At 39.3% G+C, this 16,784-nt stretch overlaps 1 protein-coding gene across 2 annotated transcripts in view; it reads right to left on the minus strand.

The window, feature by feature from the left end:
- Window positions 1-546: 546 nt before the first annotated feature.
- Window positions 547-16,784, minus strand: part of LOC121524891 (amyloid-beta A4 precursor protein-binding family A member 1-like) — a 30,743-nt gene continuing 14,505 nt past the window's right edge. For both annotated transcript variants that reach the window (XM_041810451.1, XM_041810452.1), the window contains exons 4-14: window positions 13,384-13,734; window positions 12,890-12,929; window positions 12,474-12,619; window positions 7,134-7,166; window positions 6,901-6,987; window positions 6,542-6,742; window positions 5,357-5,536; window positions 4,575-4,787; window positions 1,771-1,890; window positions 1,373-1,513; window positions 547-1,054 (exon numbers count right to left, since the gene is read on the minus strand). In XM_041810451.1, coding sequence (XP_041666385.1) covers window positions 983-1,054; window positions 1,373-1,513; window positions 1,771-1,890; window positions 4,575-4,787; window positions 5,357-5,536; window positions 6,542-6,742; window positions 6,901-6,987; window positions 7,134-7,166; window positions 12,474-12,619; window positions 12,890-12,929; window positions 13,384-13,734 — 1,584 coding nt within the window. In that variant the 3' untranslated portion in view covers window positions 547-982. The remainder of the gene's footprint in view (window positions 1,055-1,372; window positions 1,514-1,770; window positions 1,891-4,574; window positions 4,788-5,356; window positions 5,537-6,541; window positions 6,743-6,900; window positions 6,988-7,133; window positions 7,167-12,473; window positions 12,620-12,889; window positions 12,930-13,383; window positions 13,735-16,784) is intronic.

A 16,784-nucleotide genomic window follows, 5' to 3' on the forward strand; every position in this document is an offset into this window, starting at 1 on the left:
CAGAAAGGAATTTGCTAATGATTTGATTTGCTAATGTAGACACAGCACATTCTTGTACACTTTAACTGACATGATTTCGTGTTTTCTGCAAGTAAATGAAAAGCTTAGCTTCATCCATGTCCGTTCATCCTCACCAGAGTGAAATCTGAAATAAAAGATGATCTTTTGGCTTCCTAATGTCTCTTCATTTGGAGTCATTTTGCCTTTAAATCTCTAAAATGGCAAAAAGAAAAAAGCCATCTCAAACAGGAGCTGAACAAAAGCTGGAATGGGCTTTTATTTGAAGTTTTACAGTTAATTATTTTGTTTGAAAACAGAAAGAATTCTCATTCTGAATCCCTGAATCCAAAGCAGATTTTTTAAATATCGGAAACATCAGTAGAACACATCATTTCATAAACTTCCCCACTCTGCTTTTACAGGTGAAGAAGCTGAAATTTCTCTGTGCTGTTTGACTGACAGTCCAGTTTAAATGTGCAAAGCAGAGTTTGGATGAACATCCCACCACAATCCTGTTAAATAAAACACATGTGATTTGACTGACCACCGAGTTTATTCAGCAGATTTGTACATGCATTCTCCTTTTACATGACACCTTTTTAAAGTTGTTTATGGTCTGAGTGGCCCTGACATTTTATAGGTCCAACATATTGGAGTACATTCAGATATTACAGCTATTTAACCAAAGATAATATTTACTCTGTTCTCCACCTAAATATGAACAATAAAATCCACAATTTCTCTTTGGTCAAACATAACACATCACGTTAACACTCGGCCTAGTGAGATAATCTGCGTTCTGTCACACTGTTGATGTACATGTTTACATGACAGAGTACTGTACAGATTAAGGCAAGTCAAGTGATATCAAACAGGATACAGAGAGGGGGAGAGAGGGGAATTTAAAATAACTGGGAGATGGATGGAGAGTAGCAAAGATAGACTGAGTCATGGTGAAAAAGAGTGAGAAGTGTCGGTGTGTTCAGATGTAGACGGGTTGCTCCTGTGCTGTCAGCAGACGGTACATGGCTGCAGGCATCGTCTTCATGTGGATCTGGAGCAGAAAGAGTACAAATTAAGGAAATTAAAAGGCAGGAATGTGAAAGAAGTTGATGAGATGCATGAGAAGATCTTAATTTTTGTTATCTTAATTGATTTTTTCGAAATTCTTAAGCATCTGCATTCACAACATTCAGGTGTTTTTGAAGTAGTGCAGCTTGAAATAGGATTTTCCGCAGCTTGGAGCTAAAGGAAAGGTGTATTCCTATTCAATTAAAAATAGATAAACAGGAAAACTTCACACGTAATGAATGTTATGTATGCTTCAGAAAATAATTATCTGAATTTCACAACCATTCAGAGCTTGTCTTACCTCTCCCATGGCATTGGAGAGAATCTGAACGATCTTCTCGTGAGGAGTGGCCACCACACTCTGACTGTTAATCTCAATGATCCTGTGACCGACACGGACACCTCCCCTCTCAGCGATGCCGCCCCTCATCAGACTGCAGATCTGTGCACACGGTTAAAAACAGGAAGAGTCAACTCACTCTGGTGGACAGTATCTGTGCAGGTAAACATGAAAAGACTGAAAACAATCTGCAAAAAGACATTATAAGAGTCACATCACCATGTCTGCAGGTGAGTAGCTATTACTGGTTTGAAATACTGTTTAAATAAAAAAAAAAAAGGTATTCTTTGATGATTAAAAAAACAGTGTCAAGGATTTTTTCTCCAGTAAGATCCTCTGTGATCAGTCCTGATACTCACAATACCATTCTGGACGCTAAATCCGAGTTGGTATCTGAGGTCTGGCCTGCGAATGAGCACCATGGTGACTGGAGGACACCGAACGATGTTCATCTTGATCCTGGACTGAGATTTCAAACCCTAAAGAGTCAGGAGACAAAAAATAAAACCAGGAAAAGTATGAGTACAACTGCTTCATCAACTGCACTTCTCATCTTAGTCTCTTGGGCTAAATAATTTATTTCTTTTTTATCGTTTCCACTTATCCTCTCTTTTGGGACCATAATTACCCAGGGTCTACACACTTTTAAGAATCAAATATAAGACTTTTAAAAACCTGAAATGAGAAAAACTTATACCACTTTTTTTGCGAGGCAGTCAAAAATGACATGAGTGAGATTTCTCAGTACACAGGGCAGAGGTGAATGCTCTTGTTTAATGCACTGTGCAGCTGTTACAGGACAAGCAACTTTTTGGTCATAATTACCAGAATTTGATGATCTCTGTCCAACTATTAATATAACATATAAAGTGATATTTATCATAATATATGCAGCAAGCATATGCACTAAAAAGAATGATTAAAATCAGATACATTTGACAAGAAAATCCAGGATGGATGAAGCCATGTTATAGCCAAACAGCCTCACCACCAGCAAAACCTAGTGTGTAAAATCCCCCCTCCTTTCCTGACTCTGCTCTACCTGTCTTTGTGCTCCTGCATGGGTGGAGCCTCAGAGATAATAAAGGCAGCCAGCTCACCTGCTGAAAACCCTTTTCTGAAGAACAATGGAGCTGGCTGCAACCTGGGCATACCTCAACATTGCTTGGAACTTTAACTGTGTGCCTGCTTTTTAAGTTTCCTTTGTTACATATAATTGACCTTAAACAGATCATCTTTATTTACTGTTTACTCTTGGGATTAAGTATTTATTTCACTCATCGTTGAACCTTGGTTTGTTTGTTAATAATGTTAAGAGTCAGTTTTGTTTGATATGAATCATTTGACTAGTGATCTGAGAACTAGCTCTGTTACTTATTTGTCATTTTGTCACCAGATAAACCAGTTAAGTGCCAGTCAAAGCAGTACTTCTAATAAATACTCTGGACTGGAACACAACCCTTCGCTGATGTGCCCTTTGTTTTAACTGACAAACCATTCGAGTTGGTATATAGTATTCAAACCAGCAAACACCTCCTCCTGCTCCATAAAAGTAAATACTCTACACCAAGACTTTCTAAGACTTTTTAAGACTTTTCAAGGATCCATAGGAACCCTGTTATCTCAACAGTGCCTATGAAAAGTATTGGACAAAAAATGCCAAAAAAAACAAAAAACAAAAAAAAAAGCCTCTTTAATGTTACAGAGAAAAAGATTTCTACAAAAGTAATGTCAACTGAATAAAAATATGTAATGTAAAGTAAGTCACCTCATTAATATTCACTCTGATGACTAATTCAACAGGTCCAGCCATTTGGTGCTAACAGTCTCACAATTAGAGAAATGGGAGTCACCTGAGTGCAGTGACTATGTCATAAGTGACTGTAGTATAAAGACACCTGTATCCGGAAGGACCAGTCACTGGTTAATCAGTATTCTTCGCTACCATTACACCATGAAGACAAAAAAACACTCAGAGAAAAGGTTATTGAAAAGCACAAGTCATTTGATGGACACAAAAAAAACTTTCCATGGCACTAAAATTCCCTAGAGTTCTGTTAAATCCATCAAGAAATGGAAGGAATATTGCACATGTAGCTCTGGTTAGATCAGGCCGTCCTCACAAACTGAGTGACCGTGCAAAAAGGAGACCATTAAGAGAGGCCACCTATGACTACTCTGAAGGAGTTATAAGCTTCAGCAGCTGAGATGGGAGAGACTCTGCATACAACAGCTGATGTCCAGGTTCTTCACCAGTCAAAGCTTTATGGGAGAGTGTCAAAGAGAAAGTTATTGTTGAAGAAAACCCATTAAATTTTGACTAGAGTTCACCAAAAGGCATGTGGGAGACTTTGGTCTAATGAGACCTCATTGGTGCTTTTTGACCATCAGACAGGACGCTTTGTTTGGCAGACACCAAGCACTGCACATCCTATAAACACCCCATCCCACTGTGAAGCACGTGGGTGGGGTGGCAACATCATGCTGTGGGGATGCTTCTCATCAGCTGGCCATGGAAGTCTTGTAAAGGATAAGATGAATGCAGCAAAGCATAAGACATTCATTCTGCAAGAGAACCATGGATTGTGAGATTTATTTTCCAGTAAGACAAAGACCTGAAGCAACACAGAAATGATTTTAAGGCTACAAGGTGATGGTTTTGAAGTGGTTGAGTCAAAGCCTAGACCTCAATCCAAGAAAATGTATAGCTGGACTTTAAAGGGTTGCTCACAAAGGATTCTTGTGCAACCTGATGGAGCTGGAGCAGTTTTGCAAAGAAGGTGTAAAACTGCAGTGTCCAAGATGTGCAAAGCCTCAATGAGACCTATCCACTGTGATTGCAGCCAAAGGTGTCTCTACTAAATACTGACTTGAAAGGGGGTGAAGATTTATGCAGTCACTTATTTTACAGCATGTTTTTACTTGATTGACATTACTTTGGGGGGGTTTGAGGGGGTTTTTTTGTTAAAAAAGCTGATTTCTATTGGCCATGACTGATGTATAAAATCAATAAAAGGGTAAGCGATTGAAGGAAGTGAATAATTTTTTAGGTACTATAATCCTATCTTGCCTACTATATGGTTTAAACATAAGTATGTCATTAAAAAGGACAGAAACAAGTCCCTTTAAGTTGTTTTGAACCGATCTGGGAGTGGTGGCGTACCTTGATGATACTCTGACAGGTGTTGAGCGGTAATCCCACAAGACTCGTTCCGTTGATGGTCATAATCTGGTCTCCAATGTTAAGCCGACCAGACTTCTCAGCCGGGCCGGCGTGCATCATGCTGGCGATGATGACAGTAGGAAGGATGGACCCCCATCCAGACTCCACAATGACCACTCCCAGGATCTCTCCTTTCTGCTTCTCAATGTAAACCTACAAGAAAACACATCAGGCGTTATCTGTGCAGCCCTTTTCTCCCATCATGAAGTCATCTTTTGAATATTATGCCTCCCCTCCTCTCATAGGACTGAAGCTCTTTTTGTGAACTAACATGTGGAGTAAGGCTGGACCCTTTTTTAGCTTTTCACGGCCGAATGCTTGATGGTGAAAAATGTGAGATGACAGCCGGCATTTAGAGCCGCAGAGAAGAGAGGAGAGTCTGAGGTCAGAGCAGGTTTAAGCGCCTCAAATTCACCTTCATACTTGGGTGACATTTTTGTCTGTCTCACAGCTGTGACTCTAAAACAGCTGTTCATTTAAACCACTGAAGGGCAAAGAGGCAGAGCAGACAGAGCAGAAAATTTAAGGCACTGGTTCATTTCTACTCAAACACAGTTGTTTTAACAGGACATGATGTGAAGAGCTGTGTTGTTCTTTGCATGTATGGAAGGTCAATCACTTTTTGCAGCATGTTTGTTTCCTTTAAAAGCTTATTCACTACAATTTTAATGTCAGTGTGTAAAATCCATCATTCCTGTGCTGCCCTCTGCTGGCTTACTCACGTCTCTACAGTTCTCTGACTTGGAGAAGTGGATGAGGTCATCGTTGTACATGTCCTGAGTGTTGAGCAGGTCGCTGTATTCCCTCTGGCTCAGGTCCTCAGGGTCGATACCGTTGGCCCTGAGGAACTCCTGGTAGGCGACGCTGAAAGACTGACCGATGGACTGAGCGATCAGCTGAGCCTGAAACAGAGAGAAGGAGTACGGTAAGGACTAGAAGTTTGGAAGTTTTTTTCTGATCTTAAAAGAATCAAACAAATTTTGTCCTGAGCTCCTGCTTAGGATGACAGCCGTGAAATGTCCATGTGAAAAAAATATTTAACCCTTCCTGATGTCCAAGTTTTTTACATGTTTGTCACAAATGATAATGAAGGAATTTTGGCCCACTCTTCTTTGCAGAATTGTTTAAATTCAGCCACATTAAAGAGTTTTTGAGCATGGACAGCCTGTTTGAGGTTATGTCACAGCATCTCATTCTTCAACTTTTGTATCATCAGTCCACAGAATATTTTCCCAGAAGTCTTCAGGATCATCAAGATGTTGAGCCTTGGTGTTCTTTTTGGTCGGCAGTGGTTTTGGCCTTGAAACTTTCCCATGGGTGCCATTTTTGCCCAGTCTCCTCCTTCTGGGAATGTTCACCTCTGTTGCAAGTTTTCTCCATTTGTGGATAATGGCTCTCACCTTGGTTTGCTGCAGTCCTAAAGCCTTTGAAATGGATTTGTAACCCTTTCCAGAATGATTAAGTTCAATGGCTTGAATTTCTTTAGATGGTACAATGATGTGTTGCATTTTAAGGTCTTTCAGTCTAATGATGAAATCATCATTTATTAACTTCATTTTGTATTTATCCTGATTATCTTTGTTGAATATAAAAATTAGTTTCATTATCTGAAACATTTAAGTGGGACAGATATGCAAAAAAAAAAAAAGGGATCAGGAAGAACTGTATACTCCAAGTTTTTACAAACAGAAGAAATTCCAACCAATCAGAAAGCATTTTCTTCACACATCACACATTTTTGTCCATTTGTAAATTCCCCATGTGAATGCAGACCCAACATGATGTAATTATGCAACAATGTGACAAACTGGTTCTTAATTTATACCAGAGCAACCTAGCTAGAGGTGTGAAAACACCTTTAGTTGCTGTCCTTAATGTTCAAAAAGCAAAATTTTCAAACAACTCACATCTTCAGACTCAAAGACGTGGCAGATCATCCTGTACAGCCGTCTGTCGTCATGGCCCATGGTGGTTTGCTCGGCACTGTGGTCCAGGTTTTCCTGCGCGCTACGAGATCGAACCATCTTCCCCCGAGCCATCAGAACCACCATGTTACCGATGTCGGCTATGTAGGAGATCGTCCTCAGGGGAAGGTCCATTAAAGCCTCCTGGTGATCCAAACAAGGCAATTTCAATCAAACAGCTGTCTATGGATTCATGCTAAATGGTTTGTGTCTTTCTGGCCTAATATCATCTCTAATTGTGTGAGGACACAGTCTTTAAAGGAATTAAAGGATATAGGAGGAACATTTTATTATTTTTATACCTGAGTGTCCGCATTGAGGACTTTAATCCTCTGTGTGGACATGAACAGATCGACTTCAGCCGTGGAGGGAGCCTCTCCATCAGGACTCTGAACAGCCGGAGCAAGAAAAGAAGAGACAAATAAGACAGCCAAAATGTAAAGTCAAGAAGAGCATTAAAATAAAAAGACATAAAACATCTTTCAAACCAAACTTGACATTAAAACAACATTAAAACCACTTTCAACAAACTTACCTTCTTTCTGTTCTTTGCCTGCTTCTGAGCTGCCTGCAGAGATCCAAAAACAAACACAAAAAAGTCAAATCAAGAAAACCTGATCTGCTCATTCACCGTCTGCTTTCCAAATGCCAAATTAAGGGACAAAAGGAGCTCAAAGTTGCGGGGATGTGTCTGTGTGTTTCTGGGTGTGGGAGGACAGTGATGTTTCTGTCTATCACATCTGACAGAGCCAGCTGCTGGAGGCCGTCACAGCGACCATGATCAAAAGTTTCTCTTCATCAGTGTGACACAAACAACCCCTGAAGAAAAGATGAGCGGCCTCATGTGTTTGTGGTCGACGCCTCGTTACAGCTCAGAGTTTCATGTTTCCAAACGTCTGCTGGAGTAAATGATTGCTCCCTGAACTCAGGGATAATAATCCTAACTATCTAATGTGATTAAAGTGGATTTAATCTACAACCAATTCTAAAAAAAAAAAATAATAACAGGGTGCTGCTTAAAATGTAAATAAAAATAGAATACAATGATTTGTAAATCTCATAAACCCATATTTTATTCACAAGAGAACATAAACAACATTTCAGGTGTTGAAACTGACACATTATAACATTTAATGGAAAATATTCGTTCATTTTGAATTTGAGGGCAGCAAAACATCTTGAAAAAGTAGGAACAGGGCAATAAAAGGCTGGAAAAGTAAGTGTTGTGTTGAAAAACAGCTTGAGGAGCATTTTGCAGCTAATTAGATTAATTGGCAACAGGTCAATAACATGTCTGCCTCTCTAAAATGCTCATTTTATATCCAGAGTCTTTTAAAAGTAAAGATGGGAAGGATCACCAATCTTTGACAATCTAACAATTATGGAACAATTTCAGAGACATGTTCCTCAAAGAAAAATTGCAAAGACTTTGAATGTCCCACCATCTACTGTCAGTAATACATTCATAGATTCAGGGAATCTAGAGAAATCTCTGTGCACAAGGATGATTGTAATCTTCAGGCTCTCGGGCAGCACTGCACTAAAAGCAGGCATGATTCTGTACTGGAAATCACTGCATGGGCCCAGGAACATGTCCTTAAATCATTGTCTGTCAATGCAGTTCACCATGCCATCCACAAATATAAGTTCAAGCTGTATCATACAAAGAAGAAGCCATATGTGAACAGAATCCAGAAACCCCAACTTCTTCTCTGGACCAAAGCTCATTTAAAACAGACTGAGGCAAAACAGAAAACTGTTTTGTGGTCAGATGGATTGAAATTTGAAATCCCTTTTGGAAACCATGGATGTGGTGTCCTGCAGACTAAAGAGGAGTGCCTATTAGTTTTGTTAAGTGCCTATCGCTTGGGCAGCATCCACATCTTGAAAGACAGTATCAATGCTGAAAAGTATATAGAAGTTTTTCAGGGAAGGCCTTGCATATCAGCAAGACAATGCTAAACCACATACTGCACTGATCACAACAACATGGCTTCACGGTAGAAGAGTCTGAGTGCTGAACTGGCCTGCCTAAAGTCCAGTCCCTTCACAAATAGTAAACATTTGGAGCAGCTAGAATTCTTCATCAGACCAGACAACATTCCTCTCCTAAATCCAGCACCTGGCCCTCACACTGCCCAGACAAGAGATGAGCTGCTGCCATCAAATGTTCTGTTGTGAATGAAATGTAGGTTTACAAGATTTGCAAATCACTGCAGTCTATTTTTATTTACATTTTACACAGTGACCTAACTTTTTGGAATTTGGGTTGTATATCATCAAAAAATATAGAAAACTACATGTCTTAAATATGGCCAACTTTTAATTAACCCTTTAACATTCAATCTAACTGAATTATATAGAATTATGAATAGAAACTTATAATATTAGTTAGAATGGTTAGAAATTAAAAACATATTTAACCTTAAACTTTCAAGTTTAACCAAGAAAATGTAATTGATTCATCCTTGAGCCCAGTTTGTGTCTGTACGTTATTTCTGATGAGATTTCCTCCAGGTTTTGCTGGACATCATATTCACTAGAAAGGAAGGAAAAGACAGACACCAGAGCTCATAATAAAACCATGACAAGGGCCCAGCTTCAAAACACATTGGCATAATGAAGTTGAGCCTACTTGAATGAATCATTAAGAGCTGCTGGATAATCTGTCACATTCAGAGACCAGATAGCCAGATACATATGTCATCGCGTTTAACATTTTGACTACAGATATCCCCTTTTTTTTCATGATTGTGACTGGTGATAATCTGACCAGCAGTAAATCTCACAAATAAAGCTGATGAATACTCATTCACTGGTGGCGGGGAGATGTAATTCTGTTAATACTTGTTGTTGTTATTCAGAGCCTCACAGATGCTCTCTGTGAGTCTGCAGAGACCACGTCATTGTTTCTTTTTCAGCCTCGTTACTGACCGCCGCCGCAGGCTGTCGTCACATCATCATCACAAGCAGCGGTCTGACTCCTGACCTGTGCTGGACGTCGCTGTACATACATCAGTGTGTCACCTCCAGTGTTTCATCTCAGCTTATTTTTAGCAGACATCCTGAACAATAACCGTCTTTCGCTGCCATCATGGATGGCAACTCCGCCGAAGCAAAGGCTGCTCTCCTCCAGAAGGCTGTCTTACACAGTGTGACTTAAGTTTTTGGGTTTTAATAATGTCATTTTGGTCTTTTTAAACACTTGTACTGCTGCTTTATGTCTGCATTAGTGCCTCTCTGAACTATTTGTTGTTAAAATAGCGAAACTCCCCTTTTAGAATCAGTCCTTAATATCACTTTTTTTAAGTGTAAAGTATAATTTTGATTATCATGCCTATAGGGATATTCCTTTTGTTGTTTTTGCTATTATCTAACTCTTCTTCAATAAACAGGCAAATGTATACATTTATGGGCATGAAGAACTATATATCTAACACATGGGAATCTTTTTTAACCCGTTTGTTTGGGTAAGTTATATTGACATGCAGCAATATGATATTTCATCTATCTAAGTCCACTTCTGACTCCAGTCCCCTGAGTGGATACTGATCCTGATCCCATTAAATGAATCTGGGATCAGCCAGATGTGAGTGGACCTCATTAAACAGTTTTTGGTCTGGTCGGGTTGTGCACTGAGGTAAGCCAACATTGATGCCCCTTCTCATAATAAATCCTCACTTCCTGCTGTGCAGACTCAACAATATTAAGATTTGACTTTCATTTGGGGAGATGTTTGAAACACCTTATTTGATAAAAACCTGTTTCATTTAACTTTCTAAAAAGATCTTTTTATCTGAGCATCAAACTTAACAGCTTTGAAAAGCTGCGTGTCTGATGACCATTAATCACAGCTGCATTAAGCTGTTTGTCATGTATGTGTTTGGGTTTTATCATAAATACTACAATAAACTTTTATTGATCACACATTGGAGTAGAATTTGGTTTTTACAACAGCTTACAATAGAGGGCAGCAGACACAGCATGATGCATCTCTCATTTTAAGGTTGATGTGCTTTGAAAAGACAGAAAACGCCCCCTCTGCTGGGGCCAGGTCTTCATCATGCTCCCTGTGGAAAATTCATCTGTACTAAGTTCAGCCAAAATACTTAAAAAATAAGTTTGTTTTTTTTTTTGTTTAAGGTTAATATTTATCCAGGCCATATTTTTTAAAATCTACAAAATCAATGTTAAATATTTCCCTGACAACATTGTTTTTTTAATTAGCCACTTAGGTTTATTTTATCAGAATAAATGGCATTCTTGTGTCAAAAAGTGAAAGTCTAGGACTGTTTCATCACACAAAAGAGCAAACACAACCTTGATTTTAAAAGACAAATCCGACTCATTTCCCCTCACAAAGGTTTACAGTGAAAGGAAAAAGGTATTACCAATACTGGCATTAGATCACTTCTCTGTATCAGCCACCATGACTCAGATCAGTGCGTCCGAGCAAGAGAGACACCAGCTCAGACTCCTGTCAGACAGAGGATGACTTATGTATCCCCTCTACTCATTACAGAGTCTCTAACCTCCTTCCTCCCCGTAGGATCCTCAGACCTAAACCGAGGCAATGTCCTGGAACTGTCAGCCAGCCGTCCAGAAAGCACGAATTTGGCTCAACTCCCGCCCTTTTCCTGCTGAGGACGCTCTTAACTCATCTCTCCACAGCGGCAACCTCTAACTGCTCATCTCTCAGGGACACAGAGAGCTGAGTTTGAGCTAGGGCTGGGAATTAAAAACACTTTTTAAGATGTATGGATATATTTTCAAAAGGGATGTCAGCTAAGACAGAATTGTTTATATCAGTATAGTTTATATTGATTCAAAATAAAAGAAGAATAGATGCCAGGTCTAATGCTTAGTCAAAATGATGACTAGAGAAAGCATTAAATTGCCAAATATTGGGTGTCTATGATGTCTATTTTTGTCACTGTAGTATCAAACAGGTTTCAATATAAATTGATTTTTACTAGAACCATATAAAAAGTTTATCATTCTGGTGTTCCGACAACCATTTGTTATTTTATTACTGTAAAAAATATCATATATAAGCCAAAACTGCCCATCCCTAGTTTGACACCATCCCACTAACTCCTTGACACCGCCCCTCTTAAAGATAAAATTTGATCCCGTGAACAGCCAAAACAACCTTTATAAAACTGCATTAGATACATTTCACATTTATATCCCCCACTCTGCTTTGTCTACTCTATAGTCTTCCTGTGTGTGACGTGTATTTGACATTATCCGCAGCAACTGAAGCATAAAGTCGAGTCTACAGTCTCCAGTGCTCCGGAGCCTCGGTGAAGAGTTTATATAACATCTAGTAGAGCTGAGGAGAAAAGCCTGCACGGCCGCGGATCAGGAGCAGTGATCTGTGCGTGATGCATTGTACAGAAACCCAGGGACTCTTCTTCGCCCGCTGACTGCGTTGTCTGCTTTTAACTTAAAAGACCCAAATATGAAGTGAACCTCGGTTACATCACTGATCTGTCAGAGCGAGCCGAAAGATGTAACTCTTAAAGGAAGAAGCCACTGGTCTGATCTTTAGATTCATAAATGTCTGTTTAAAACCCAAAATGAACAATTTTGGCCCTGGAAGGCCTGTAAACATGGAGGGTAAAATAAATGCATCAAAATATAGGAAAATCCTGGTGGACAATCCTATTCAGTCTGCATGAAAACTACAACTTGGGAGAAGATTTTTTTGAATGCTTTTTACAGCCACTGCAGAGTTTTCTTGGACTTTCCATAGGGCACATTTCCATCTAATGCATTTGTCTTGTGAAATAAATGTGAGATGCAATTTTTTCAAAAATCTGTGTGTAAAGTTGTTCAAAAATAAGTTTTAAAGAGCTGAGTTTGCTCTCACCCGCACTCTGTTCATGGCCTCCTGAGCCTGCTGCATGCGGGCGCTCTTTGTAGGCGTCCTCTCTGACAGAAGGTGGGTGCAGCCCAGGTAGGTGGCTGCAAAGATGATGCCGTCAATAAGGTCTTCAGGGTCGCATGGTCCTGGGACTTCACAAAGCAGATAGAAAGATTAACACCTACCGATCTTGAAAATACATGATGGAATATAAACATTAAAAAGCACAGATAATTCAGGTCGGAGCACAAAAACACAACAAATATCTGTCTGTGCTGTAGATAGATAAATAAGAAGTGGCACTTTATGTAATTTTGTACTAAATCGGTTGGTTAAAGGGTATTTTTCTTAATAGAACAGTTTGGATAACATTTGTGTAATCAAACTGGAAATGATCGATATTTTCAGAAGTGAGCACTCACCGTCCACAAATGTTGGAAACTGAGGCAGAGATCTGCGAATCTAAGAAGGTAAAAAGAAGACAAACTCCATCAGCATTGTTATAATTTCTGCTCACATACTGCAGGTCTCTCCTAACTCATTGAAATTCAGGAGGACTTTAACTGCTGTCAGCCGTTTAGCTGCTGGCAGATAAACACCTCGTAAAAGATGCCCGGCTGCCTTTCCAGGATTTATCATCCTTCACTGAAAAGGATCCAGTGAGTGTGGCTTTTTTTAGTCTGCGTTCAGCCTTTAGCTTGTTTACTTTTAGACAAATTGGCATCTTTAAAAGTGAGCCGAATTAGCTATCAGAGGCTCTTATTTGCAGTATACCCAGAGAAGTGCAGACATCTGCCTCTTGATGCTTTGATACTGCAGAAAACTTGAAACTATGATGAATTCTGAGCAGGTTCTGCCAACAAGAGGGCTGTGTTTTTTATTCAGTATTTACAGAGGATTGATTCCTAACTCTCACCTCCTGGACAGACGGTGGCTGTGGAGGTGTTGTGGGCTGAGCTTGTGGTCGCTGCTGCTGAGCTGGAGGCTGTTGACGCTGCTGTTGCTGCTGACGTTGTTGATGCTGATTAGGCGGCATGTTAGCATACTGTTGTGGTTGTGCATACGTCTGCGGCGGCCTGCCCGTGTCTCTCTGCTGTGAGTGCTGACCCTGGTGGTGGTTGTGTTGGGGCTGCTGTTGGTGATAATGTTGAGGAGGAAGTGCACGGGCTGAGTCAGCTCTCAGCGGACTGACCGGCTCCCGAACTGGAACCGAGGCGTAGCGGGATGGAGACTCAGACGCCGACTGCGTGGGGGAGTGAGGAGAGGACTAGCAGAACGAAACAGAGATAAAGAGAGAAGACTTTATTTTAAAGCACTTCTCTGTAACTGCATCAACAGGAACACCTTCCTCCCACGATACATGATTCACGGCTTCAGGCATCAATCCAACAAACATAAAATGAAATGAAAGTCAGGATGTAAATCTTTTGTTTGCTCTCTTCCCAGAGGCAGTGGAGTCCAATTTAATCATTGTAACGGTGCAGAGAAAACTCCTTGGGCAATGTCACTCATCAGCACTGATTTAAAGGTACAGCTCATTGTTTTTGGAACTAAATTGAAATTATTCAGTCTTGTACATATTTAAAAAGATGAAAAATCCCACAGCGGGGGAACCCTTGTTTACAGTAATAACAAAGCACAGACAACAATAATGTAGAAACATGGTAGCTATATGCTGTAAGTTTCCAGACAGTGAAAGTACAGTTATGGGTCAAAAAGATTTGGGTTTTCTTTCTGTTGTACAAATGTTATAAGTAAGGACTTCAAGACCTAAAGACCTTGACCTTTGACCTCTGAAATTTAATCAGTTCGTACTTGCATCAGAGTGATTCTTTGAACAAATTTGGATGAAAATCCATCGAAGCATTCTAAAGATACTGGCCATCATTCACCAATATCCTTCTAATCAGCATAGAGAAATGCCCCTTTAATGCCCATATAAGGGCATGAAACTGCAGGACAGTGTGCAAACACAGAAGGCACACAGGAGTAAGATGAAGAAAAAACAAGATACCAGTGTTGTCCAAATAAAAATAAACTTAAAAAATAACCCCACTACTTGAAATACTTTAATGCTTCTTAAAGTGGATGCAGTGCTAATCTGAATTACACCAAAAGAAGATTTTATCATATTTTCAGTGCCAGTAGTGGATATTACATATGTGCTATAAACATGTTAACTGGTTGAAATCACTGCCTTCATCAGAGATTACATAGATCATGCTACTATAGGAGATGTTGTTTTCTAAATGTGTTAAATAATTATTTGTAACTGATTAATTGTTTGAGTCAGTGGTTCTCAATTGCAGGTTTGAGGCCCAAAAGTGGTTTGTGTAGCCATTTTCAGTGCCCGTGGGAAAAACATGTGGCACATAATCTAGGATGTAGTTCTAGTCAGGCATGTTTCAATGTATGCTTAACTCTATTCACAAGGACAACAATTCTGGTTGTTTTGTTGAGTTTTTAACTTATTTATCCAGTTATCTTGGATAGATATACCTCGAAGAAAGCTGGCTATCCCACTGTAATGTCTTCATTTCTCAATATTAAAAAAACAACAACCCAAATCTTTGTTTTCAATGCAAAACTGGAAGAAATAACCTGGTTGCATGCAATTCTTTACAATTTTCTTCCAGTCTTTTTGTTCAGTGAAAGGTTTTGTTCCATCTCAGGTCTAAACTGCTCAGTACTCAAATACTGGTTGGAGCATTCTGTAGTGTTCCTGGATTTTATTCTTATCTAAAAACAAACTACAGGTAAGAAAACTTTGGTGAATGTCAGAATCTTCTAAGAAACTGCATAAGAGGGTTTTAAGACTTATTTCTTGTTATTTTGTGAGTAAGGTCAAAAATGTTCACAAAACAAGCCAGGACAAAGGAAGGATGGGTGGCATAATAAAATAATTATAGAAGCTAGGGGTAGCATTAAAAGAGAAGACAGGAATAATAGCAGAAAAGTCATAATATCAAGATTAGGGCTGCTGGATTATGGCAAGTATTCAGACCCGCCTCATTTTGGCAGTTTTGTTATGTTGCAGCCTGATGCTACAGTCAAAAATATCATTTTATTATCATTTATATACATTCTTATTCTGTATTCTTATATCTTGTTAAAGCTATTTAATGCAGCAAGGCCCATCAACATCTGGTTCCTTACTTAGTTTTTAAACATAGCTGGGGACTAGTACTCTGCACTCCTGCATCGCTGAAGATTTCCACTCTAGGGTGTACGGTTCGCTGATTGATGGCAGAGACGTGTGCCTGCTTATATTTAAGGAGAGGAAACTAGAAAATGAGCAAACTTGTTGCATTATCTTTGATGTGATGAAACTTCAGGTAACTCGGTGCATCACTGCAGCAGAGCTGGTAGACAGAGACATGAAAGCAGCAAACAGCTGTTTCTATACGCCCTCCCTCTGCTGAAATGGATGAAGAAAATATAATTATTCATATATTCATAAAAATTCTAGTGCTCTGCTTGTGCAGTTCACATACAAGTGCCCTCATAAATAAATACATTCCCTTGATTTTGCTACAGTTGCTTCAGGGCCTGGTAGGACGTACTGTAGTGTTTTCTCTTATGCATTAGAGCTGCATGCCTGTGCTTTCTGAAAGAGAGAAACACTGCACCCAGTATAGTTGCTTTTTAGCTATTGTATACTTTAACATGGGTTTATGAAAAGGCTCCTCGGTCACTGGACCCCATCCCTGATTAGGATTACAGTGCAAATGTAGAAAATATAGAAATTTAGAACACATTAGGGCTGAACAATATTGGAAAAATGTAGCCCTGCAGTAGACTTTTCTGTCTGTGATCTAAACTGCAATATAACCAAAGAACAGAAAACTTCAAACTCTTTTATTGGATTTAGAAATTAATCATGGTCAATGTAATTTGGCTTTTCTGACAAAGAAAACTCTTCCATGTCAAAGGGAAAACAGATTTTAACAAAATAATGTCAATTAAATAAAAATATGGAATGTAAATCAAGTGACTGCATTAATATTAACCCCTTCAAGTCAGTATTTAGTAGATTGAGCTTGGGCTCCAATCATAGCACTGAGTCTGTGTGAATAGGCCCAAATGAAGGAAAGTCTAGGAGCAGATTTGATCCCTTTGAGGCAGCTGTATGCAATATTCCCAAGCCATTCTGAAAAAAGGACCAATTTAAAATATTTTAAAAATGAATTATCTTCACCTAAATAATAGGAGTTGAACTTATCTGTATATCCCAAACTCTTCTCTTGTTTCTTGAAACACAATATAACAAGTTAAAGATCAAACTTTTTAAAGGGTTGATAACATCCAGTTGGTGGG

Source organism: Cheilinus undulatus, linkage group 17 (genome assembly GCF_018320785.1).
Source record: "Cheilinus undulatus linkage group 17, ASM1832078v1, whole genome shotgun sequence".
NCBI classification, from domain to species: domain Eukaryota; kingdom Metazoa; phylum Chordata; class Actinopteri; order Labriformes; family Labridae; genus Cheilinus; species Cheilinus undulatus.